The 23,693-nt window shown below is 41.4% G+C and overlaps 5 protein-coding genes across 6 annotated transcripts; 3 read left to right on the top strand and 2 right to left on the bottom strand.

Annotated features, from left to right (window-relative positions):
• The first annotated feature begins 810 nt into the window (after positions 1–810).
• On the top strand, positions 811–5,618 carry tmem119b (transmembrane protein 119b). The gene is made up of 2 exons (XM_072371858.1): positions 811–917; positions 3,844–5,618. Exon 2 carries the CDS (start codon positions 3,860–3,862, stop codon positions 4,706–4,708), a length of 849 nt encoding a protein of 282 aa, XP_072227959.1. The 5' UTR covers positions 811–917; positions 3,844–3,859; the 3' UTR covers positions 4,709–5,618.
• iscub (iron-sulfur cluster assembly enzyme b) lies at positions 5,427–7,886 on the bottom strand. Its single transcript, XM_072371859.1, has 5 exons — positions 7,743–7,886; positions 6,554–6,667; positions 6,243–6,353; positions 6,034–6,112; positions 5,427–5,952 (listed from the first exon to the last, which is right to left on the bottom strand). Exons 1-5 carry the CDS (start codon positions 7,842–7,844, stop codon positions 5,861–5,863), a joined length of 498 nt encoding a protein of 165 aa, XP_072227960.1. The 5' UTR covers positions 7,845–7,886; the 3' UTR covers positions 5,427–5,860.
• A 3,223-nt stretch (positions 7,887–11,109) lies between these two features.
• LOC140276898 (chemerin-like receptor 1) lies at positions 11,110–12,620 on the top strand. The gene is made up of 2 exons (XM_072371746.1): positions 11,110–11,170; positions 11,288–12,620. Exon 2 carries the CDS (start codon positions 11,299–11,301, stop codon positions 12,313–12,315), a length of 1,017 nt encoding a protein of 338 aa, XP_072227847.1. The 5' UTR covers positions 11,110–11,170; positions 11,288–11,298; the 3' UTR covers positions 12,316–12,620.
• A 261-nt stretch (positions 12,621–12,881) lies between these two features.
• rnf185 (ring finger protein 185) lies at positions 12,882–17,141 on the top strand. 2 transcript variants are annotated; one of them, XM_072371862.1, is made up of 7 exons: positions 12,882–12,949; positions 13,222–13,511; positions 15,062–15,080; positions 15,188–15,300; positions 15,505–15,559; positions 15,928–16,045; positions 16,130–17,141. In XM_072371862.1, exons 2-7 carry the CDS (start codon positions 13,330–13,332, stop codon positions 16,225–16,227), a joined length of 585 nt encoding a protein of 194 aa, XP_072227963.1. In that variant the 5' UTR covers positions 12,882–12,949; positions 13,222–13,329; the 3' UTR covers positions 16,228–17,141. The 2 variants fall into 2 exon arrangements, with proteins under 2 accessions (XP_072227963.1, XP_072227964.1); XM_072371863.1 differs by lacking the exon at positions 12,882–12,949 and adding an exon at positions 13,004–13,116.
• LOC140276993 (uncharacterized) lies at positions 16,630–19,607 on the bottom strand. The gene is made up of 2 exons (XM_072371861.1): positions 19,403–19,607; positions 16,630–18,046 (listed from the first exon to the last, which is right to left on the bottom strand). Exons 1-2 carry the CDS (start codon positions 19,530–19,532, stop codon positions 17,346–17,348), a joined length of 831 nt encoding a protein of 276 aa, XP_072227962.1. The 5' UTR covers positions 19,533–19,607; the 3' UTR covers positions 16,630–17,345.
• Between the last annotated feature and the right edge of the window lie 4,086 nt (positions 19,608–23,693).

Below are 23,693 nucleotides of genomic sequence, written 5' to 3'. Positions count from 1 at the left end.
GCATATCAGGCCCATGAAGCCTTTTTTTTTTTTTTATAGAACTGAAACAGACAGTGGTGACTATCAACAGAGCCAAGTCAGATGTAAACCTGGTGGATGCAGGACCTCATCTCATGCTGCTGTTGACCATATAAAGCTAGACTTGTCTTGAGCGATCGCATACATAGCAGTCTTGCCAAAAAATGCATTCACTCCTGCACGGTCACACTGCCTCCCTAAAGTGGTCACACTCCCATCGTGTGAGTTTGATTGCTTGTCTCTGGATAAAGAACACCTCGTTGTTTGTAAAGGTCTACACAGCGTGGTCCTCTCCTTCCCCCTTCTCCCGGCTGTTACGGGTGTTTCGTCCTCACAGGAAACATTAACCATTTCCTGCGTATGCAGGTCACTCTTACAAACTGCTCTCTGGCTCTTTTTGGGTTTTTTTTACCCCAGGAGTTTTGTTGTTAATCATGTGAATGACGGGCTGAAGGCCAGGCTATCAGTCAGAAGGTTGATCTGATGAAAACATTGCGATTATGGGATGGTTTGTGCGGCTTTTAAAGTTCTAAAGTATTTATCTGATGTTGTATTGGCCTTGCACATCCAGTTAGCCACACAGGAGAGTAAAGAGGAGGTCCCTGCCCCCACAGCACATTATAAACTCCTACCTAACAAGAACAATCTGTGCGCAGGCCAGAGAGCCCAGACACTGAAGGGGGAGGAGAACAGTGGAGCGGCAGAAGGAGGGATCTGTACTCATGGTTAATGACATCTTTCTTGCACTATCCAGACAAACCTTCACACTGAAACCTGAAACTGCAGAAGTTGTTGCATGTACTCTTTGCTGTGCTCCCACGAAGTTCCCTTCTTCTAAACTGGTTTCATTCAGCCTGCAGGGGATTCTAGCAAAAACACCTCTTCTCCTACACTGCATGGTGAGTGAAATGTGTCATTTTATCTAGTTTTTCTTCTAAATTTAGTTATTCCATTGAATGTACTAAAACAGCAACAGAGGCATCTTCACATCATGTCAGCCCATAAAACAGCTTGACATACCAGCACCATGATGGCAGCATCCAGACTCAAGAAGTGAGAGTATTATTATTATTATTATTATCAATACTTTATGACTATATTTAGTATCCTTTGTAGACACAAAACCAAAGAGAAATATATATTTAGATTTGTTTTATTTTTCTGAATCTACCGAGTGAGGACTTGCTTCTTTGTGTGTAAACGATCAACTCACGTCCACATATTTATGTATTTGATTGCACCGGCATGTGTGGTTGTGTACATTCAGTCTGGTGTGATTCATTAGATGAAGAAAAAAAAACTTTTCCAGTTGAGAGCAGATGTGGGCCAGCTTGCACACAGATGCAGCAGAACTGGGATAAACATCTGGAAGCTGCGGCCAGTTAACACACACACACTGAGCAAAAAGTGTGAAAGTGTGAGCGTGAGCGTGAGCCAAGTCAAAAGACGCATCAGAGTTTAAGCAGGGTTTAAAGGGTTAGTTCATCCAAGTTGCAAAAAAAAAACAAATTCATCCATTTCATCCAAGTCATGCAAATATTGTTGGTTTTACTTGTTCTTTTTTTTTTCATTTTACAAGGATTCTACTGCCACTGGGTAGAAGTGAGAAAATATGACTCTTATGATAATCTTTTTAACTTTATACTCATTTCAGCTATTGTACAGCTACTATAATGGAGTCCACAATTCATTCAGTGCTGGGGAAAAAAACATATGGCAGAGAGCGATGACTGATTAACTGCTTATTGTACATGCAAACTGATATGCTGTATAATATGCAGCATAAATACAAACAAAATGAGTTGTATGAAATGTGGATTTGTCACGGATTGTTGGCGTAGCGACGAGGTGAGAAGAGAGGACCTGAATGCACACCCAGATTGCCAATGAAAACTCGATTTATAAAAAAAAAAAACTGTAACAAAAGACATGGCAAAGCCGGAATTCCAAACAACGAAACTGTTAAACAAAAACCGAAGAATAAACACCCTGACTGGACACGCAGAAACAAGAACTTGAACAGACCGACTAGAAATGAGGTGTGATGGTGAGGATCTGACAATGAGAGAATGACAGCTGGGAGTTTAAATGCGGAGGAGGGTGATTAGTGGGTGAAGGCAGCTGAGCGAAGACACACAGGTGAAGCGAGCAGAGCTGAAGACTGGCAGGAGGAAACTGAGGAAAGGTGAGGAAATGACAGGACTAAAACACAAAACACAGACGTAACAAAAACATAAGATGCAGATCGTGTCAGTATTACAATTGACCGCAATACGTCAATACTTTACAAATAGTTTAAACCCCTAAATTTAGCTCAAAATTGACAAAACCAGAAACACAAATTGAATTCTTACACAGAAATATGATCATTACTTATTTACTCAATGTTTTATTTATTCATCTTTTCTATGGGCACATTCTGAGTTTAATGCATGCAGCATACTCCTTATGACCTGTCCTTATGACCTGTCCTAACAAAAAAGTTAGGACAGGTGCAACAAAAGACCAGAAAAGTTGTACAATGCTAAAAAAAAAACCCTGTCTGAAGGTCTTGAATGACAGCTGATATAATCAAAAGAAAACTTAAGATATTTAAATCGATGGACAATCGACATCATGATCTTCTGGCCCTCAGCTGTCGCTGCCACTTATGCACACAGCATGACTAACTTGTACATCTGTGAAGGCACCACTCGTGCTGATTAATATGCAGGCTTTGAAACAGCATATGCTGCCATCCAGATCCAGACATCTCCGTCAGAGACGGTCTTTCTCATTTCAGCAAGACAATGCCAAAGAATTACAGCAGCAGACCGTAATACCTGGAGTCAGTTTACAATCCAGACTTGTCATCCTTTGAAAACAGTGGGTGAAATTATGAAATTTAAAAGACAAAAAACTGAGCACTTAAGCAAGAATGAGAGTGTTCTTGAAAGAAGAATGAAAGCAACAAAGTGGTAAATACCTTTATCATATCCTCTGTCTCAGACTTGTTTTGAATTTGAGGTTGCTGACGACAGCCTTAAGATAAGCACACTGCATATCGCACTAATAAACCAGCAGAATCGCTGTGTCCGCGTTCGTCTGTCTACATGTTCTTCACATATTTTACCAAGTGTTCATTCGATCGGCCTCAGGCTTGGTATTTGTGTGGTGTCTGGTGAGGTCTTTCAGATGGGTCTTTTTCTCTTATTTGGGTTAGGCTGAAAGGGAAATGCTTGACGTCTTAGTCACTCACCAGGTACTGGACTAAAACCTTCTCTCAGTTTAAAAAATCCCAAATGTTGTCTTTATAGCAGAGTTTAAATGACTTTCAGACAGGGTTTTTTTAATAACAACTTTTCAGGGTTGTGTGTCCATGCAGTATTGCAGGTTTGGTGCAGTTTACACGTTTCCAACATCAATCCCCAGCAATGTAGTTTACATTTCAGCTGCGATCCTTTTAACAACTGCTGCTGTTATTAAAGGTATTTTTTCTAATCATCGCAGCACTCTGTCCAACCGTATGATAAATGTTTTTTCAGAAGGTTTTTAATCAGTTTCCAATTTGTAACTGTTGAATGAAAAAAATAGAAATACCTCATTTTAAAACAAATGCTCGTCTTACACTAGTTTTAAAATCCTTCATTGTAAAGCATTCATAATATTCTCCTTCTCACAAGGCCAGAAATGTCTTAGAGTAGGCTGGAAAAACCCCGAGAAGCGGCAGCTGTTAAGTAATCAGGTTTATATCTTTAAGAAAAACAGATGCTGAATGACATAAACATACACATGAATCATAAACTGTCTTCCCATATGGAATTGACATTAAGTGTTTTTTTACAGATCCTGAGAGGAAAGCATGCTCCCGGAGGCCCTTCATCAGATCTCTGTGTGTGTGGTGTTTTGCATCAGCAGCAGCCTGGGCACACGTCTACCTTTTTACAGCTCTCTGGAGGGAAGTACAGATGAGGAAGATCCCAGTTACATAAATTCCTCTGTGTCTACCAGGGTCCTCGCCACTGAGTACCAAACCACACCAGTTGACCCAGCCCAAGAGGAAACAGACTTCCTAAAACAGCTTGTAAACTTTCTGGAGGAGAACATGCTTTTCATCCTGGTTGCAACCACTCTTCTTCTGCTAATCTTCCTCGTTATCTGCGGGGCGATTTTCATGAGCCGCAGGCGCAAGGTCAATGCGTATTACCCTTCCTCCTTCCCCTCGAAAATGTATGTGGACAACCGGGACAAAACTGGTGGTGCTAAACCCTTTAACGAAGTGCACGAAAAACCTGCTCCTGAGCTGCAAAGTGAGCCAGTGGACTCTCACAAGCAGCTCCAGGCAGACATCCTGAGGGCTGCCAAGAGCCTACGCACGCCAAATAAATCCACTGATACCGCAGAGGGAAGCGAATCCTGTCAGAAAGTAGCAGACCACAGTTGTGAGGAGAGCTCTAAGCCAGATGGCAGCATCCTGAACCAGCAGCTACCAAGTGTCCCAGAGGAGAAGGAGCAGTGCGAGCTTTCTGACGGTGAAGCAGCTGAGGCAGCAGCAGCCAGACCAGAGCTGGATCCTCCAGAGCGGCTGGATCAAGACGGGGATGATTCCCAAGAGCCGGCACCTGACAGAAGTCTCCGGCCCACCTCTCTGCACATTCACAATGACTCTGCAACACTTCAGCTCATTGCAGGAGAGAAAACTGCCTTTTAAAAAAGCTAAACACTAAATACCTCAAACTCAAAAGTGAGTAAACCCTCACAGATTTCTCCAGGTTTAGTAAAGCAAATGCAGAAAAGTTGACGAATGCCACTCAAAAGAAATTTTGCAACTTTTCTTTTTTCCACTCTGTGGAGCTGGGACAGTTGCAGCCATATTTGAGTTCTGACTCAATGAACAATTCATGCAATTTTATAAATAATTCACCGTAGCCAATAAAAATAGGTCACTTATTTTGGGTATGTTTGTGCTGAGGGTGTTTGAAATTCTCCACCTATCCTGCACAGGAGCTACTTTTGTGAAGAGGGTGTGGCACGTTCTCACTTACTTTCACTTAGCGACACACTAAGCAACGACTATCTGCTTTAGTTAAGAGAATGTTTAAGATTAATCAACTGCCTGAGAATAGCTGTGATTTACATGTTCAAAGTTGAAAGATTGTCACCACTTATGTGATGCACATCTCTATTTCAGATAAAGTATTGAGTGAAAAGGTGGGAATAAAAGCATTTATAACTATTGTTTAATCCAGGTAGGCTGTTTCTGGAGTCATACAATGTAGTTGACCACAGAAGGTCATATTGACATTTAACTAAGACAAGGCATAAAAATGAGTTACACCTGCACTTTCCTCATAAAAAAAACAGCTAAAAATGTCTAAAATATAACTTTTTCAAGCTGTCTGAGTGATAAATCGGACAGACACACAATGTGATTCTGAATACTTTATTGCAGGCTTTCAAGGACGCATTCGTAAATATTACAAATTACACTTAAAACTACTGGACACATTTCTTTGTTTCGAGCCACTCATTTGCTTATCAGTCAGTCAGTGCTTTCAGGGTGCAGACAGGATACAGCTTTCAGCTTTCAGAGCAAAATCTGAAGACGTAACATAACATAATCTGAAAAACAAAAAAAAGAATAAGGCTCGGCTTTGTACCAACAAACCTTACGTTGTGCGTTTACGTGACAGGCTAAAAGATGCAGTGGGCAGGGTTACAGGATCGCAGACTATTTTCGAAAGCCTGGTATAACACTGCTGTGGAGGGTTGACCATCGTGTACTAGACATCAAAATAGCTGGAAAGTGAAACAGAGACGATGGACTGCTACTTCTCTTCTCGACAACAGGAAGCATCCAGCTTTAATTGCTGGCCCTGACTGCCTCCTGCTGGTTGCCGTGCTGCTTGATGCGGTAGTCAGCAAGGGCCGCCTTGATGGCATCCTCCGCGAGCACTGGGGCAGCAACGAAAACACGTCAAGCTTGTATGCTCATGGACAAAGAAATGTGATGAGGAAAACGTATTAAAAACTCACTGGAGCAGTGGAGTTTAACAGGAGGAAGACTGAGCTCCTTGGCAATGTCCGTGTTCTTTATCTTACAAGCTTCGTCCAACTGAAAAAAAACAGGCACACAGCTTCAGTGAGCACCAAATCTGCCCCGTCATCGGGATGAGGGTGAAGTGCAACGTATAACAAATATGAAAAACAATACAACAAAGAAATCTGTTAAGATGCTCACTCACAGATTTCCCCTTAATCCACTCAGTCGCCAGAGAGCTGGAAGCGATAGCAGAGCCACATCCGAAAGTTTTGAACTTGGCATCCACAATCTTTCCTTGGTCATCAACCTCGATCTGTCAGGAGTTTTTCATTTTTACTCGAGCGTTAAAAATCACACATATCCATTAGATTTTTTAACCAGTGGAATTAAATGCCAAATGCTGTTGCTATTCTAAGTAAATTAAAGTGTGTTTCCCCTATGAATAAAAAAAACATGCAGCTCATCAGTACTCTTTTGTTTAGTTGTTTGTTTTGTTACTCTTTTGCGGTTTACCTGAAGCTTCATCACGTCTCCACATGCTGGAGCACCCACCAAGCCAGTTCCAACATTCTTGGAGGTTTTGTCCAGTGAGCCCACATTTCTTGGGTTCTCGTAATGATCCACCACCTTCAGACAGCAGCAAGAGAGAAAGCAGCGTAAGGACAAACACCGGGATGTTGCTTTTCCATAATGCTGAAGCACATGTGAGGAGGCCCGGCGACAGAGGCCTCCCGGCGTGGCATTTTACATTCTACCCAAAAAAAGTCTTTCTACAAGTCCTACCATCGCTGTTATACAACCAGGAATTTAATCTCTTACGTAAGGATATCTGAAATAAACAGATTAGGACTGGATATCATTGTCGACCAAACAAACCTTCCTCGAGTTTCTGCTGAGTCATTCTGACTGTGACAACGATACATCTGACAGAAGATGTGTAAAATCAGTTTTACAAAATTTACAAAATATAAGTCAATATATAAAACAATAGCCAATCCACAGCGGTTTCGTCCAATGGGTTTTTCGGATTCGAAGATTTACCACCTAGTGCTTGTCAAAAGTATTCTTCTGAGTTATGGTAAAACAATCTTTAATTCCCAGCACCACACATCTATTTCACCATGTTGAATCGGACATGCGAAAAAAAAAAAATCCAGCTCAACATCTGGACACTGTTTTAAGTCAACTTTAAGACACTACGCAGCCACAAAGAAGCAGCAGTTCAGGAAAATGTACCTGGTTCTTGCGCACTGTGCTCCAACACAATCACTTTAAGCATTTTAATCGGATGTGATTTAAGAATTATAACTGTGGACAGCTGGGACGGAGATTAGGGACATGCTGTAAAACCTACTAACTAGCTACTCGCTGATGAATGTCCTGGAGTCTGATGATAGATCATTTCCCCCCCACATGTTGGCTGACTGATGTAACTTGGGTCATTTTCCCAGCCAACATGTAAGCTACTTTTCTGTGGTTGTCCCCTAGCACTGCAGTAAACAAACTGCAATCTTATTTCCTTAGCGAGGTAACCTCTATTACCATCTTTAGCAGTCGTATTAAGCAATAATGGTAATAGAGTTGCTCCAATTACATAACAATATTTGTAAACATTATCCCAAAAAGAGCAGTTACATCACTGTGACCCTGAGACTTGAGGACAACAGGCTGTGGCAACAATTTAGTTGACAGGAGGTATTACCTTCTGGTGGTAGCAGCACTGAGTGACAAACTCCGGAGCTGAGAGCCTCCTGGTTAAGAAAGCCAGAGGATTGAGACACTTCTTCGCCACAATACCCGCCATGTTGACCGAAGTACGCAGTTTGAAACAGCAGCTTCAGCCTGTAGCAGACGTAGCGGGCTGTGGGAGGGGCTAAATGAGTGGTAACTGCGCATGCCCCGGTTTATGTTAACAAATTCAGCGTAAACGTCCTATATAGGGTCTATTCGGGTGATAAGGGATGCATATGCCATAGAGCAATTACTTTGTGTTTTAAAATGATAAAGTCATCGGAGCTTTTAAGATAGGTGAGGCATGGATGTCATGTGACTACGCATGTATGATGTCACAGGAGTGTTTCGGGCACTTGTCAATCACAAAGCTCAACTGGGAATTTCATTACACAAATTTTAATGAGATTAATGTTAAGGATGTAAATTCTTTATAAATAAGATAATGTTACTGATTGTTATCAACTTAAGCGTGTGGTCTTTAGAGCAGCAAATAGAACATTTATGTGTTGACTAAATGTTTTATATTCTAATTTTCAAACTCTTTCAGTTGACTCACTTGTTTTGGGTCATTTTGGACAGTTATTAAAGGTTCTCAAATGACAGATAATATATTCGTGGACATTTTAAGTAGCCAACGCCGACTCAGATATTAAAGATTTAAAAGTGTGATGCTGTTTACAATGTTCTTTGCACGTCAAAGAATTGTTTCTGCTGCAAATAGGCATAGTTTATCCACATGTTGCCAGATGCTGCTTGTATTTTAGTTGATTTTTAAAACATGTCATAAAATTTCTCAATAATGCCTCATATGAATGAATATCAATCTTGTGTATAAACAGCAGATTTATAGTTGATGTTTTCTGCATGTAGATTGTTATGAAAGACTTTGATTGTATTGTAGTTATGTTTTTGCTCACATAGATCAGTGTGTGGATCCAAAACAGTTTTCTCTATTGTTGTGCATCTTCTGTCGTCCAGCCAGGTGTTCAAAGATCTGCAGTCTGCTTTTGACACCATTCAGGTGCAATTGTGTCATCTCAAGCTAGTTCTAAACGCATGTAAAACCAAGTCTATGTTCTTAAAACAAGGTGCCTGCTGTTCTAACCTGTATTATGTCTGCTCAGGGCACCCCTATTGAGTTTGTGGCCACTTGTAAATACCGAGGTCTCACATTGGAGGATAGCCTTTCTTTTAGAAGCGATATTGACCAATTACTTAGGAAACTTAAGTTAAAGCTGGGGTTTTTCTTTAGAAATAGAGCATGTTTTTCTTTTAATGCTGCATATCATGGAGCTTTGAGATTCATAACTGGTTGTAAACTTCTATTTACAATCTATTTGTCTATAAATCCATCATCTGACTACTCCCCTCCTATTTGTCCCCATACATGACACGAAAACAGTCTGATCGTAGCCTCCGGTCCCTGGACTCCATCACGTTTGCCATCCCCTCAGTCCGTACTGAACTTGGCGTTTTCCTACGCTGCGCCTATAACATGGAACAGGCTCCAGCAGAAGCTGAAGCTGTCCAGCTTTATTTCGCTAAGGGACTTCAAATTACTTGTAGGAGGGCTGGTGAGACAGTCAGTGGGGATGTACTTAACTAGTTATTTTTCTTTTGTACTTTGGTAGCTTGTATTAGTTATCCTATTTTTCGTGTTTTGTCTCTTGTAAGTTCAGTTAGTCTTTAACTTTGTGTTTTGCTGCTGCCTATACGGAACAGGTCTCTCTTGTAAATGAGACCCTGGGCTCAGGTCTCTGCACTGACTTCATGTTGCACAGAGAATAGTTCTGCTTGTGTGCAAGTCTCTTCATGGTCTAGCGACAAAGTTCATCTCTGACATGTTAGAACCATATGAACCGACTCGGACTCTGAAAACCTCAGGGAGGGGTCTCTGCTGGTGCCCACTGTCAGGACTAAACAAGGTGAGGCTGCGTTTCAGTTTTATGCTCATAAAATCTGGAACAGTCTTCCTGAAGATGTGAGACAGGCCTAAGCTCTGACAATGTTTAAATCCAGGCTGAAAACAGCTCTATTTAGCTGTGCATATGACAACTGAAAGTATTTTATCTGCACTCTTCGCTTTTAATTCAATTAATCAATGATTATTTTTATGTTTTAATGATTTTATGTAGCTGTAAAGCACTTTGAATTGCCTTGTGTACGAATTGTGCTATACAAATAAACTTACCTTGCTTTACTTTATGCGATCCACATATGCAGGTAAACGCCTTCTCATGCAAAGAAAAAAAAACAATGTGAATGTGAACATCATGAAACGCAAAATTCGCCAATTTCATACATACAGTACTTCTTAGACTAAACAGTTCAGTGTCTTTCCCGAGGACACTTCGACATGTGGGTGGAAATGGAACCACTGGCCTGAGTTCCAGCCTGCTCATGCTCTGTTATGAATAATATATATGATATATTGATGAAATAAAAAACGATTGCATCCTGTTATGCTACGTTTCAACTCTTTTAAGAATTAAGAATGAAGGTTGTTCTTGCTTGAAGTTGCCATGTGGTTGTTTTAATGGAAATACAACAGTCAGCATTTTTTTCTGTTGCATAACATCCTCATATGATTTTTTTTTGGGAACTGTGCAGAACTGTTTGTTTAGAACAACACCTGTGATGTATGAAATGAAACAATGTTTTACTTAATAGATGTATACAATCCATCTACATTCATACGTAACACTCAGCAAGAAGCTTGTGTCAGCAATATTCAGCAATTCCTAAAGATATTTACATTTTTGCTTCATTTTCCTGCCATCTTTCTACTAGCGGTCATTATTTTCCACAGCCTCTGTGAGCTCGGTGCAGGTTGTGAAATTATTAGCTGTGTTAAAAACTAAATGCAAATATACAACCTATGTTAATATAATTTCTGCTGTCAATTCTGACAAACAAATTAGACTGTTTATCTTCACAAATCTGCTAGTTTGGCTTCGATACCAGAAGTGAGGGGAGTTAAGTTATTTTCTTTCCCTCTGATAAAAAAAAAACTCTTTTTTATTTCTTTTAACCACATAGATACTTCCTCATTTTGAGCAGGTTTTGTTCATCTGAATGTTTATGATGAGGATCTTTGCAAATACTGACTGTCCAGGAAATGATCTGTGGACACAGTGAATCTTTCCTTCAGGAGAGTGAGCTGGTGCTTCTTGTTCTTTTTATGCGATTGTGATTCAGGGATCCCCATTCTGAGATTGCCGCTTTTTCTTTTTTTTTCAGCTCTTTTAACCTTTGTGACCGAATTTCAAACCTCTTATCCACGTCACTCCTCTAAGTAACACTACCAGGAAAACAGAAGTGAGAACTTGATACAACAGCAAGGAACAACGGGAGGCAGCAGTCTTTACAGTTATTGCTTTCACATCAAGACACAACGTAAGTATTCAAGTATATTTCTCTTGACTTCATATCAAAATGTAGTTTCTTTGTACATTTGAGAATTGTTGTCTGTGTAAATGTTTATGAAGAAAGTCACGTTGCCTCTTGTTTCAGGAAAATTAACCATGGATGTGGATTACATTGCGTATGACGATTACACTCCAGACAATGAAACCGAGAACAGCACAAGTACAGAGGGACTTTTGACATTTTGTAGTTCTCAGTCTTCCTTGACTTATGTTCTGGTGGCAGTCAATATCATAATATCAGTTAGTGGGCTTGCTGGAAACTTATTAGTGATTTGGATCTGTGGATGGAAAATGAAAACAACAGTCATCACCACCTGGTATGTCAGTCTGGCCATTTCAGACTTTTTATTTTGTGCTATTTTGCCCCTTGAAGTATACTATATGATAACTTCACACTGGCCTTTTGGGAAAGTGTTGTGTAAACTCACTTCCTCCGCCCTGTTTCTCAACATGTACAGCAGTGTGTTTCTGTTGGTTCTAATCAGTGCTGACCGTTGTGCCATGGTTTTATTTCCTGTGTGGGCCAACAACCACCGGACAGTGCAGAAAGCATTTGGAGTGGTCACCCTGATGTGGCTCCTCTCTGCACTCCTAACGTTGCCCTCACTGATCTTCAGACAAACCACCGTCCACGGCTCAGTCACTCAGTGCTATACAGATTACAAGGACCATTACAGACACAAGGCAGTGGCACTGAGCAGATTTATCTGTGGGTTCTTGATTCCTTTCCTAATTATTTTATTCTGCTGTGTGACGCTTGTTGTGAAGCTGAGAAGTTTGACTTTCAGGTCAAAAAAGCCTTACAAAATCATGTTAGCTCTTATCCTGTCCTTTTTCTTCTGCTGGGTCCCCTATCATACCTTTGTTCTCTTGGAGTTGGACTTTCAGAACCACAATCTGGAAGTACTTCAAACTGGACTGAAAGTGGGGGCCTCTCTGGCTTCAGCCAACAGCTTCATATCACCCATTCTCTATGTATTCATTGGTAATGACTTCAAACAGACTCTAAAGCGATCTCTGACGTCAAGGATCGAGGAGGCAATGGCAGAGGATTTACGCACAGGTGGTCTCAATCACTCAAGGTCCAAGTCAATGGAAATACTCAAAAATTAAGCTCATACAATTGACACCAAGGAGTTTCAATGTAAATGAAAATTATTGTAAATTTGGGTCACAACGACATGATATGGTTTTTTTATGAAACCAAATTTTCATGACAAAGTTGTAAGATCTGTCAACTGAAACTACTAGGCATGGGCTCATAACTGCCTTTTAATCTATTTTTTAACTTAAAATCTGTATTTAAACACTTGTGACTGTCTATGAATACATTTCTTCTGTGTATGTATTCTGTTGATAATGCTTGAAATTCCTTTTTGTGGGATGTCTTAAGATTTTGGCTATGACTAGGTGTGAATTGTTTGTGCTAAACTGTTGAAATACAATGCAAAACTATGTAACCTCAATAAAAGCAGTTCACATGAATAACTTTGTTCTAATTATTTACACTTCCTAAAAATCCTCATAATACGTGTGCGTGTGTGTGTGTGCGCGCGCGCGTGTGCGTGTGGTGGGGGGTAAGTGTACGTGTACGTCTATTTAATATCGCTTTGGTAAGTAAAGACAGCCAATAGCCGCGCTCCTTTAGCTAATAACCACGCCCTCTAAGTCAATGGACACGCCTCCTCCTCCAACAACAGGAACTTCTACCGGGGTTTCCAGTATTGCGGATGTGATGCAACCAGCTGTAAGGATAATTTCTCAACTTTTCACAACAAGTTATGATTTGTCGCTACAATAAAACGATATCATGAAAGCCGCGTTATATTAGCGCTTTGATCAAAATAGTGTGTGTAGGTCTGTGTTTGGTTTGTCCGTCAGACAGTGAACTCTTCTTCGCTTGCTAACGTTAGCGTACGTTCTCCATACTGATGGACGCCAGCTAGCAGTCGGTGAAATTGATTTTTTTTCTCTCACTTTAATTGTTTTATTATTATTCTATTTTCCTCTGTTTGTTAGCCACTGACCCTATCATCTGGACCTCCCTATGTGTGTTTATTGAGACGCTGGGTGCCGACGGACTCACCCGAACTGTACTGTCCCGGTTACTGGATCCTGTTTTTATAAATGGCCGCCGCTGCCCCCCCTCTTCCATCGTCCGGCTCCACTGCGGCCGCTGAAAACACAAGTCCCGGGTCCAGCGGCTCAACTGCGGCTGATAGTGGCAGCCAGGACAGCACTTTTGAGTGCAACATATGTCTGGACACTGCTAAGGATGCCGTGATTAGTTTGTGTGGTCACCTCTTCTGGTAAGATTTCAGCTGTTGTCTGTGACCTGTGTTTACATTTTGAAAGCAGAAACCACCCGACTAAGTAGGACTCAAGTTACCTAGCAACTGTGAAACTGCTTTTGACCCGGTTATTGCCGCTTCACATCCTGATTTTCCACCTAAGACTCAGCAACATTTGTCAGTTTACACAAAATATTTTGATAGTATTTGACATTTGCCTCAAAATGTAGAATCCCTCTGAAGAACACACTGGTGGAGGACGCATTCACACTCTTAATTTAAGTAAATGTGCTCATACCACACAGCAAAAGGGGATACATACCAGTATGAATAAAAAGCAGACATTGCAGATGTTACTTTGTTCAAATTCAGCACCAACACAACATGGACTTTCATGGTAGAAGTAAATGTACTCCCATGTGGAAAAGTGTTAGCTGTCACTGACACTTTTTAATAGACGTGCATAAATATATAACCAGCATTTGATTGTTGTGTTTCACGTAGTTAGAGATCATTTTGACTGATTCTGTGTGTATACATGCTTTTTACTACGGTTTTTCACCATTTAAGAAAATCCTATTAGCAGTGCTCTAAATGATTATCAAGAGTTGGTTTAATTTGCACCAAAACACCCTTCATTATATAAGCTCTTAATGGGTTTCATGTACAAAAATCTGAACTTTTAAAGTGTTTAGCAACTGGAGCTTTCGGGTAAATTTAGTGTGGTGTCAACTCTTTCCTCCTGAAAATATTGCTACAGCGGCATGAAAAGAGAACTGTGTAGAACCAGTACATTGTGTTTTTACTGAAGTACTGTACTCTGCTTCATGTTCTCAGCGAAACAGCAACACCGATAAGATTGACCCACTAATGCTGGTTATCACTGAAATATGGCTGTTTTCAGCCTGTCTATGAAACACGCTTGCATTTAGCATACGTCTATTTCTCCTGTTTCCTGTAGAAAGTGATTTTATATATAAGAATACAGACAAACCTACATGTAAACAATAAAAACAATGTTTTTATTATGTTTATCAGGTCTAGTTCCCGGTCTCTATAGCAATGTAACGGGCCAGCCGCTGAAACTGTGAGCAGGTCAGGTCTTCTGCATCAGGAGCCACACTTAAAACTGCAGTTAGATTTGTACTCTGACTTGGTCTTCATATTATTTCTGACGGTGTGCTTTCGTTCAATTAATAAAAGATGCAGAGCATAGAAAACATTGCTGAAGCAATGTTCTGATAGGTCTCGGATCAACTTGTCTGGATGGTGTTTGCCCTGGAATTTCTCCTCATGTGAGTTTATATCTTTGACATAGTTGATGTCAAAGAAAGGTCTTACTTAGAAGGGATTTCATCGTTTTAAGTCTTGATTAAGCCCGTCTTCATAAATGAGGCCTGATTTCTGTGTCAGTATGATGCACCACTCAAGTTAAATCTTTCTTTAGCAGTTGTTTATTTGCTTCCTGTCGGTGTCATGTTTGTCAGGTTGTTCCAGGACTAGTGATATTTAACTAATCAAACTTCTTCCCTGCTCTTTTTTGTCCTGCCTCTGAACCCTTTGATTAGCTGGCCGTGTTTGCATCAGGTACGTTGGACCTTTGTTCTCTTTTCCGCCGTATGTAGATATTAAAGATGGCACATTGACGCGGAGGCCATTGTAAATTAAGTGGTTGTCTTTTTTTCTCTATGCAGTGGTTGGAGACCCGGCCCAACAGACAAGTATGTCCGGTGTGTAAAGCCGGTATCAGCAGAGACAAAGTAATCCCCTTATATGGGAGGGGAAGCACAGGCCAGCAGGATCCCAGGTGGGTGTTTCAGTGTATTAACACAGCTCAGACTGACTTTAAACTATATTGTATTGAGTAATTACACTCTACCATATCATCCTTAAATGGCAAAAGTGCTCAGTTCTCATTTTGTAATGTAGAGTTGTTTTTATCTGAAATGTTAAGAATATACAAACAGTGTAAATCCCTGTGATGATTAGTTTTTACTAACTTGTCTTTCAGAGAAAGAACACCCCCTCGACCACAAGGACAAAGACCTGAACCGGAAAACCGCGGTGTAAGTTCACAAACAAGTAAAGCTTCAGCTTATTTGTATATTATGTCACTATTTTGCACCACTGTCAACACCGCCACTCGTTTTAGTCTCCGTGTCACGTGAGCCATTGAGAAATATTATGCGCTCATGATGTAAACGTTGCCTGCAATGATGTAAGTCCTGCGGTGCAAACCTGTGCTCTGTATCCATTACCAGAAAGGTATTTCCCTCTGGGATCTATTACATGTTAACGGCTGAGATGCACGTCTTCTCATGAGAATGGCTACACCGTTTCCTGCATGTTGTGTCACACCTCACCCCTCGTGTGTAACTGGATAGTAACACGGCTACATAGTCGCAGCGTTTCATCCTGATGACGTGTCTCGCAGGGTTTTCAGGGATTTGGATTTGGAGATGGCGGCTTCCAGATGTCGTTTGGAATCGGCGCCTTTCCGTTTGGTATCTTTGCCACAGCGTTCAACATCAACGACGGGCGGCCTCCTCCAGGTAGCTGCACATTTCCCGTTGAACTCTTTGTACGTGTTAGCGACGGCACACCGAATAACCTCCGTGAAACTATTGTCTTAACAGCGGCCCCTGGAACTCCGCAGCACACGGATGAACAGTTCCTGTCTCGACTCTTCCTGTTCGTGGCTCTGGTGATTATGTTCTGGTTACTGATTGCGTGAACGCGTGGAAAGTGAACGCACCGTGTTAACCCAAAACATTTGGCAGAGGCGAGGTATTAAGCCGTTTCTTCTTGGTTTGTTTTGAATGTCCTTACAATTTCCATACATGTTTTGGTTCTCCCCTGTCTTTGACAGTCTTGTGACATTTAAATGATGCAGATGTTCTAAAACATAGAAACCTGTTGCTGCTTCATATGACGGCGAGGCATGTGTGAATCTACATGTGCTTTTCTTTATGTCTCATGTATTAGAAAAAGAAAACAAAACAGCCCATTCATGCAAATTTGCTGCAAAGATATACTGCTGGCATGAGCTTTCTCCCATAGTGGATGTGCCCGAAATCGCTCCCATATGAACTCACTGCTAGTCTTAATCTTTTTTTATTTAATTTTGACCGTCAACTGAGCTCCGCAGCCGTCATCTACACATCAAGCCTCGTCACACTCACTGTGAGGCTGTGTATTTTTCTGTGGTCGCTACAGTTTTTGTGTTTTAAAAGGTCACAAATGCAGGAATGTACAGATAAGAAACTATACTGTAAACAAGGAGTGAACTTCACAAACCTTCATTTATCCATACAAGATGTTTACAGATTGCTCTTTCTCATCGACTCGGATCAAACTCGTGTTTCGAGCAGCCACAATAACGTCAGACACTGTGTCTTTGTTTTAGGTTAGCTTTAAAAAGAGGGTTTTTTTGTTGCAGTAAGCGAATCAACACATCTGTTTGAAAACGGCTTTCCTCTCTAAATTGTACAATCCTGTTGCTCTGTTTTCTTTATGCCACTGTAATTAAATGTAAAATACTGTACATTACAAAGTTCAAATGGAGACCGGTTGCGCACATGAAACAACTTTTCTAAATGTGAATTTCCTCTATTGACAGTAAAGCTTTATAAATGAAGTTATAAGCAATTGTCTGTTTTTTTTCTGTTTATTTGTAAATCTATTGAGAGGTCAGAACTGCAAAAGTCTTGTCTAATAAATACGTAAAATCCAGACACACTAAAACATACTCTACATGAACAGTTCAGCTTCCACTCCACTAATCTGTACTGTGAAGAAAAGCAGAGGATTTTTTTTTTTTTTAGAAAAAGTACAAAAAGAAGTTAATCTGAATTAGTCCTGTGCTTCTGACTCCATCTTTTTCGCCTGCGATTCCGCCTGCGTCACATTGAATTCTGCTTCATACATGATCTGCTGGATCTTCATTTTGGTCTCGCACCTCTTCTGTGGAGCAAGTCGCTTCAGGGCCGGAACGAAGCTCAGCAGAAACAGTTCGTCTTCATCTCGCGGCCTCGAGGGAACCGAGGCGCCATTGTCTTTGACCAGCCATTTTGTTGGCGAGTGCGTGCTTTGAGGAGAAGGTGGCGACATCGACTCCGGCACAGGTTTCCTTTTGCGGCCGGTATTGCTGCTGGGGGTTATCTGTGGGACTGGTGGCATCTTGGCTACGGCAGGCAGCTGGGCCAACTGCGTCTCCTGAGACTGCGTTACGAACACCACCTGGGGCTTGTTTTCGGGCGGACTTGCGGGTACCTTTGTGATATTCTGCGGCGTCTTGACAGACTCGGACAGAGTGGTTTCTCCCTCTGCGCTGCCAGATTCATTGTCTGGATTGTCCTGGTCGTCGTCATTGTTGCCACAGATGTCCGCCAAACTACCTCTTGACCCAGTGAAAGGTGCAATAAAGTTCATAAGTTGTCTGTATTTCCATTTACTCTGTATGATTTCTCCCTGCTTCTTGCTTTTGATTTCCATTCGGACTTCCTTTAGGTACCGGTCTCTTAAGTTCTTCCATTTTCTTTTGCACTCCTCAGCTTAAAAAAAGTAGAGAGATGGGTTTAAGAATGATGAAAACACAAGAAAATCATGCACACAGTGTATGATATTATACCAAAAAACTATACAAGATGAACATCAACTAGAACCAAAAGTATCAGGCAGCGTGTGCCTTAATACAACGTTGAAGCTTCATAAACGATCTGGCTGTTGGGATAAAAGGAAATTAAATCAGTGCAGCTGAGCCTCCAGCAGTGAAGTGTTAGAGGTGCTGACTATGCACTGAATGACCAGTTATCGACCGACGCATCAGTGAAGTCCATCTTTACATTGTTTGATCTGTAGCTGTAAAGCATAACGCATCGATACCACAACACAGTAAAACATGCAGCCCAGTTTAGAAGTCGGGACAATAGGTTTAAATAGTTTCAATCCCCATTGAAATAGTAAAGTAAACACTTTATCTGCGGGGTCAGTCATACTTTGTGGTGTTTCAGCCCGTGGAAAGTAGAACCAGAGCAGAACATTATGATATAAGAAAACCAAGTGTTGAATTTGTATTGCATCTGGTTTTGAATTCCAATAAAAGACTATAAGTGAATAATCATTTATTTTTTTAATCGGGTTTTAGAACAACTGCAAAACTGCAGTGGGACTAGGGTGCATAACCTCACATGATGACGATTTCGGAACTGTTGTGTTTTGTACCCATGTGTTTTCAGGTGTCATTTTTTTCCCTGTTTTGCAACCTGCAAAACGTTATATGATCTAATATCTGTGGTGCATTTTGGAGTTTAACTAGTATATGTTTCCAAAGCTGCTCAGAGAAACGCCCGAGTTGCTTAACTCCATAACTTTCTTTTAGCGTCGGTCATGCTACGCACAATCCTCCCCTTTTATTTCTCTCTTTCCTGTCATGAGCTCGTGCACCTGGGCTTATTTCATGCTGGGAGGAGGCTCCGTCTTAACGCTCTGGCATATTTTATTCAACACACCGCGGAGGCGCCGCTTCAACGACACCTCCAGTAAGAGTTCAGGCGTTGACGAGCTATCTAATGGAGTTTGTGACGCTGAGCAAGTCTCCTCTTCCACCGTGCCGGGTTGGACATGCGGCTACCGGCGTAGGAGAGCCGGGCCGTGCCGTTAAGCACGGCGCGGCCTACGGCGTGCGAGCAGCGGCTGCTACCGCTAGCACAGCGCACGCGGCTGCATTTACGCCACCGGGACGCAGTAGCGCGGAAAACGAACCAAAAGGCTGCAAATTGCCCAGAACGTGTGTCAAATGCATACAACTCTAGGGATAAGTTTCTACCTGTTCAGTCTTACAAGACAACTGCTGCTAGACAAATAATAATTGGCAGTAAAGTTTCGATAAACAGTAAACAAATACTCACATGGGAGACCCAGAGTGGTACTGATGTTTCGCCAGGCATTTGTCCGACTTTCCGTGCAGCGGTAATTAGGCAGAGTGACATTGAACAGCTCTGGGTAATTAAATACAGCCAATATTAACTTATCGTCCATTTCGCCTCAGTGTTTTTGTGCTTCTGTGCTGTTGCGCGGACGCGGAAGCGGCAGTCTTCTCCCGCCTTTTCCGCTCTGCTGCTGCTCCAACGCGAGTTATCGCGAGTGGCGGGCTGCCTGCCGCGCGTGTCGCTCTGCCGATTAACAACCTGCAATATAGTCTTTGGACACAAGGGGCCGCATTTATCAGCGCTGGTCCTTATCACTGCCCTGCTCTACTGTGGGTTACCGGCCTAAACAGAATAATGATCTGAAATAAAACATGAAGTAGAAAGTTGTGGGTTTTTTATGTTCCTGAATGTTTTTCGTCTAGTAAAATTAATCCAGTGTCTTCTAAAGAATAAAATTCTCGTTCACTGTGACTGAGAGCAACATCCACAAAATTTGTAACAAAAAAGTCCAAATTTTTGTCTGAACATTTTACATTTTCACAGTGATCTACTTTAAACACAGCATTTACACGTATTAGACTTTTAAAATAGCTTTTAAATTGTTTCCCCATGCAACTATTTGCAAATCTAAACCATATAATTTAGTATTGAGGAGACGCAGTAGAGGAAATGGGGGAAAACATGATGACCTGACGACTGACAGTTTGAAAGAGGAATGGAAACTGTTGTAAGCCAATCGTGATGGGATACAGGAGTTTCACAGGCCAGTCACTGTGTAAATATACAGGCTGTAAAGGAGGAGAGACATTGATCACATCTTGGAAGCAGCAGAGGAGTCTTCCAGACTGCTGTGGTTGAAAAGCAATGAGGCTTGGTCAGAGTGTGCTACCTGGAACATACTTTGCCACGCCTCATCAGGCTGGGTCACCTGGGTGAGGGTGTCTGATATAAAACCATAAACACCTGCTGCCCGCGGGGACTTCGCTGATGATGTGTCCAGGTTGCACCGCGATGAAGAAGAGTGCAAAACAATCCATATTCAATGCTGAAAGTGTTTCCTATTCAGTCAGTCTGTTGAGCATATCTGGGATGCTCCTCTTTTTTTTATTTTGGCATGTTTTACAAAGAACAAACGATAAAATCACACCATTCCTCAATGTTTATGTTGAGTCTCTTGTCTGTGAAATATTTCTGTCAGTAGTAGGATTGAAATGATTTGCAAATCACCGTCCTCCTTCTGTGCCTGCTCAGACTTTCACAGGGCGCTCCACATCATTCCCACAGCTCAAAGACATCTGTGTTAGATTTATTGGTGATTCTGATTTTCAGTGATCCCCATGGTGGACTGGTGACCTGACCAGGGTGAACCCCACCTTTTGCCCAGTGGCAGCAAAGATAAAGCCAGCAAAGAGGATGGATGAAGAGATGGATGTATTTTTGTTTCATTTTAGTTTTTACACTGAATCCCAGTTGCCACAGAGACGAGGCTGTGTGTTTGCTTTTTCCGACCTTCCTCCAACTCTTGTGTTTTTCTTGTTAACTGCTCACAACAAATCTCAGCACTGAGGCATCTACAGGCTAACCTTTGATGAGGGATCTTTTTTAGGAGCGAAAAGCGTGAGGTTGGAAACACCTGGCCTGTAATAGAGGAAACCTCACATTGAAAATCTTGAATTTGTGGATTGAAAGTACAATGCTGCTTCTTCAACATATATATACAGTTGATGAGCATGTAATTGTTGGTCACAGAAACAAATCTAATGTGACTGATGTATCAGCATCGTCTAAGCCTGCAGGGGGATGCTAAACTCAACTCAACACCTGATCCTGGAGGTCATTTTCAGATCCCAGGGAAATAATAACAACACAGAGAAACATTCTGGACCCAACTATGAGGTAAATTATATTTTTCTTTTGTGCCTTCTGAGCCATGATTCTCTGCACAACTTTGGAGAAAATACAAAGAGGAAGGTTGATCCTTTGCACTTCCCTGGTCACACAGCTGCAAATCTCTTTTTCCCCTGGAGGTGTTGCAGCCCGGTGCAGCAGCGAGCACAGACACTGAGCATTGTTACACATGAAAAGCTGATGCATTGTGCAGTTCTCTGCTCATTTATCAACAGTCACAGTTGGTGTGGGTGTATTTCTAATACTTGGTCTCCTGTCTGAGTTGATCTGATTACATTTGTGTCCTTTGACGTTCTCCCTTTTTTCCTCCCACTGATTTTCTGTTGAAAAAGGTTCTTTGAAATGTCAGATCCTGTAATGGTAAATTCTCTTAGAACTGCTGAGAAACCCCCACAACAGACTTTCCAATCTGCATTAACCATTTGTCTCACCTAGACATAATAATTGTTTATAACTATCTGTCACATCACGACTACATCCTGCATGAGTGTGAGCATTTTCTAGATATATCGCTGCCATCAAAATGCAGCATTATGCAACAGTAAGGCCAAGAAGTAGTGCTTTATGTATGTGTGTAATGAATAAGTTGCTTAAAATGCTCCATTGTGGTTGCATGCTTTTTAAAATTGCATAGCGGCTGAATGGAGCCAATTGTTTTGGAGGAGAATTCTGGGTAAAAGTCATTATAAATTGAAGACTTTTGTCCAAACAGCTTCTCAAAATAAAAAGGTCGATGGAAAGTTCATCTGCCATCGAGTGAGGACAGTTCTCTTCGCTTTTCTTCTTGTACAAAATATTGCTTACAACAACAACACAGACCTTTATCATTCTAATCCCCAGTAATGAATTTTGAACTGTTTGAACCTACAAGGATGTGGTACAATTGCTTCTATTGAGAGCCACAATAACTGCAGATAACAATCTCACATGCTGCGCAAACTATACATCAACAATCTGGACGCTATTAAATCCAAGTGAAAAGGATGGTGTTTATTGTTATCTTTTTTTTTTTCTTTCAAAAGCCCTTATAAAAGGGGGCTTAAGACAGATTGTGGAAATCCATTAATTCCCTGAAAAAAAGGTGTATTGCCTTGTATGAAATCACAGGATTTTCTAGGGAGGATGAATCTAACCTGTAATAGCTTTACCTCAGCTGTGCACATTGTCAGAGGAGTCAAACTGAAAAGACTGCAGCACACAGATAAGACACATGATGCACGATTGTGAATACAAACTACACGGGTGGATATCTGCTCTGAATTTACTCCTTCCATGCGTCTTTATCTGCATTTGATACAGCTGTATCACCATCACCACATGTCACTGACTCGGGCAAGTTGAGTCATCCCTCCATGTGTAACTCTGTAATTACTGAGTGAAATTAGTATGCACCGTCAATGTCAGCACAGCCGATCTACAAATTTATACAAGATCATTTGTTGATAATGATAAACAGAAAAGGGATATTATGAAATTAGTTTAAAGGATAATCCCAAAAGTCATTGCACACAAGTCTTGGGCCACACCGAAAATGTTCATCTTTAAATCCAGGTTTCTAATACCAAGCAATCCCCTTTTCTCTAAAACCTCAACAATAAGGATCTTAGGAGCTCTCCACTTCTCATTTTATGCAGTGAAATCTGATTTCTTTTGGAGAAAGGAATGAGGCAAGATTAACTGAATCTGCCGTCCTCCCTAACCTCTTCACAAAACTGCCCAGATTAGCTAGGAATTAAGTTTCAACCGTTTTATGTGTCTGGTCCGCAGGGGGATTATAGTTGAACTTTTTTTCTTTCTTTTTCTTTTTTTTTTCTTTTTTTTTTTTGCTTGCTTATAAGGGCTGGACTCACTGTTGTAGAAAGAGGAGAAGGAGAAGAGCAACTGAGGCAGAAATACCTCAAACTGTTGTGTGTGGCTATCCTGTGATCATCACTGTTTTGTGCTTTCTTGGAATTTCCCTGGAGATGGATGGACTGGTCGGGATGGAAAGACAAAAGTTTCCATTCACTATTGAAAACATTCTGAGCAAATATCCAAACAGCAGTGGAGATAAAGGGTCATGCGGCACAACTGGTTTTGGATTTAAGGAGAAGACAGAGTCTGGACATCATGCTTGTCTTTGCTGCTGCTACTGCTCTCACTGCGCTGACATGTTCCACACTGATTTCATTCATGAAGGTAGGACAAATCCTGCAGCTCTCTTTCCAAAAGAACGATTCTGTTTCTTAGTATTCTGCTCCCAAAACTCAAATCTGCTCCCTGCAGCCTGTCAGTATGGATGGAGCCCAGCAATGCTGTCAGAGCCGTGCAGGCTGGGAGACGCTCACAGGGACGAGCAGTCATCCGGGCAGGTGCAGAGACG

The sequence above is a fragment of the Leuresthes tenuis genome, unplaced genomic scaffold (genome assembly GCF_036924035.1).
Source record: "Leuresthes tenuis unplaced genomic scaffold, fLeuTen1.0.hap1 SCAF_19, whole genome shotgun sequence".
Lineage (NCBI taxonomy): Eukaryota > Metazoa > Chordata > Actinopteri > Atheriniformes > Atherinopsidae > Leuresthes > Leuresthes tenuis.
This window is presented reverse-complemented; position numbering and strand designations above follow the sequence as displayed.

Bases quoted from the DNA above. Each gene is read 5' to 3' on its own strand.
- LOC140276898 (XM_072371746.1), top strand. From the start codon at position 11,299: ATGGATGTGGATTACATTGCGTATGACGATTACACTCCAGACAATGAA.
- rnf185 (XM_072371862.1), top strand. From the start codon at position 13,330: ATGGCCGCCGCTGCCCCCCCTCTTCCATCGTCCGGCTCCACTGCGGCC. The intron at 15,301-15,504 runs GTGGGTGTTTCA...CTTGTCTTTCAG, and splicing joins ACAGGCCAGCAGGATCCCAG to AGAAAGAACACCCCCTCGAC. The intron at 15,560-15,927 runs GTAAGTTCACAA...CGTGTCTCGCAG, and splicing joins CTGAACCGGAAAACCGCGGT to GGTTTTCAGGGATTTGGATT.
- iscub (XM_072371859.1), bottom strand. From the start codon at position 7,844: ATGGCGGGTATTGTGGCGAAGAAGTGTCTCAATCCTCTGGCTTTCTTA. The intron at 6,668-7,742 runs GTAATACCTCCT...TGCTGTCTGAAG, and splicing joins AGTGCTGCTACCACCAGAAG to GTGGTGGATCATTACGAGAA. The intron at 6,354-6,553 runs GTAAACCGCAAA...AACTCCTGACAG, and splicing joins GAGACGTGATGAAGCTTCAG to ATCGAGGTTGATGACCAAGG.
- LOC140276993 (XM_072371861.1), bottom strand. From the start codon at position 19,532: ATGGACGATAAGTTAATATTGGCTGTATTTAATTACCCAGAGCTGTTC. The intron at 18,047-19,402 runs GTGAGTATTTGT...ACTTTTTTTAAG, and splicing joins TACCACTCTGGGTCTCCCAT to CTGAGGAGTGCAAAAGAAAA.
- tmem119b (XM_072371858.1), top strand. From the start codon at position 3,860: ATGCTCCCGGAGGCCCTTCATCAGATCTCTGTGTGTGTGGTGTTTTGC.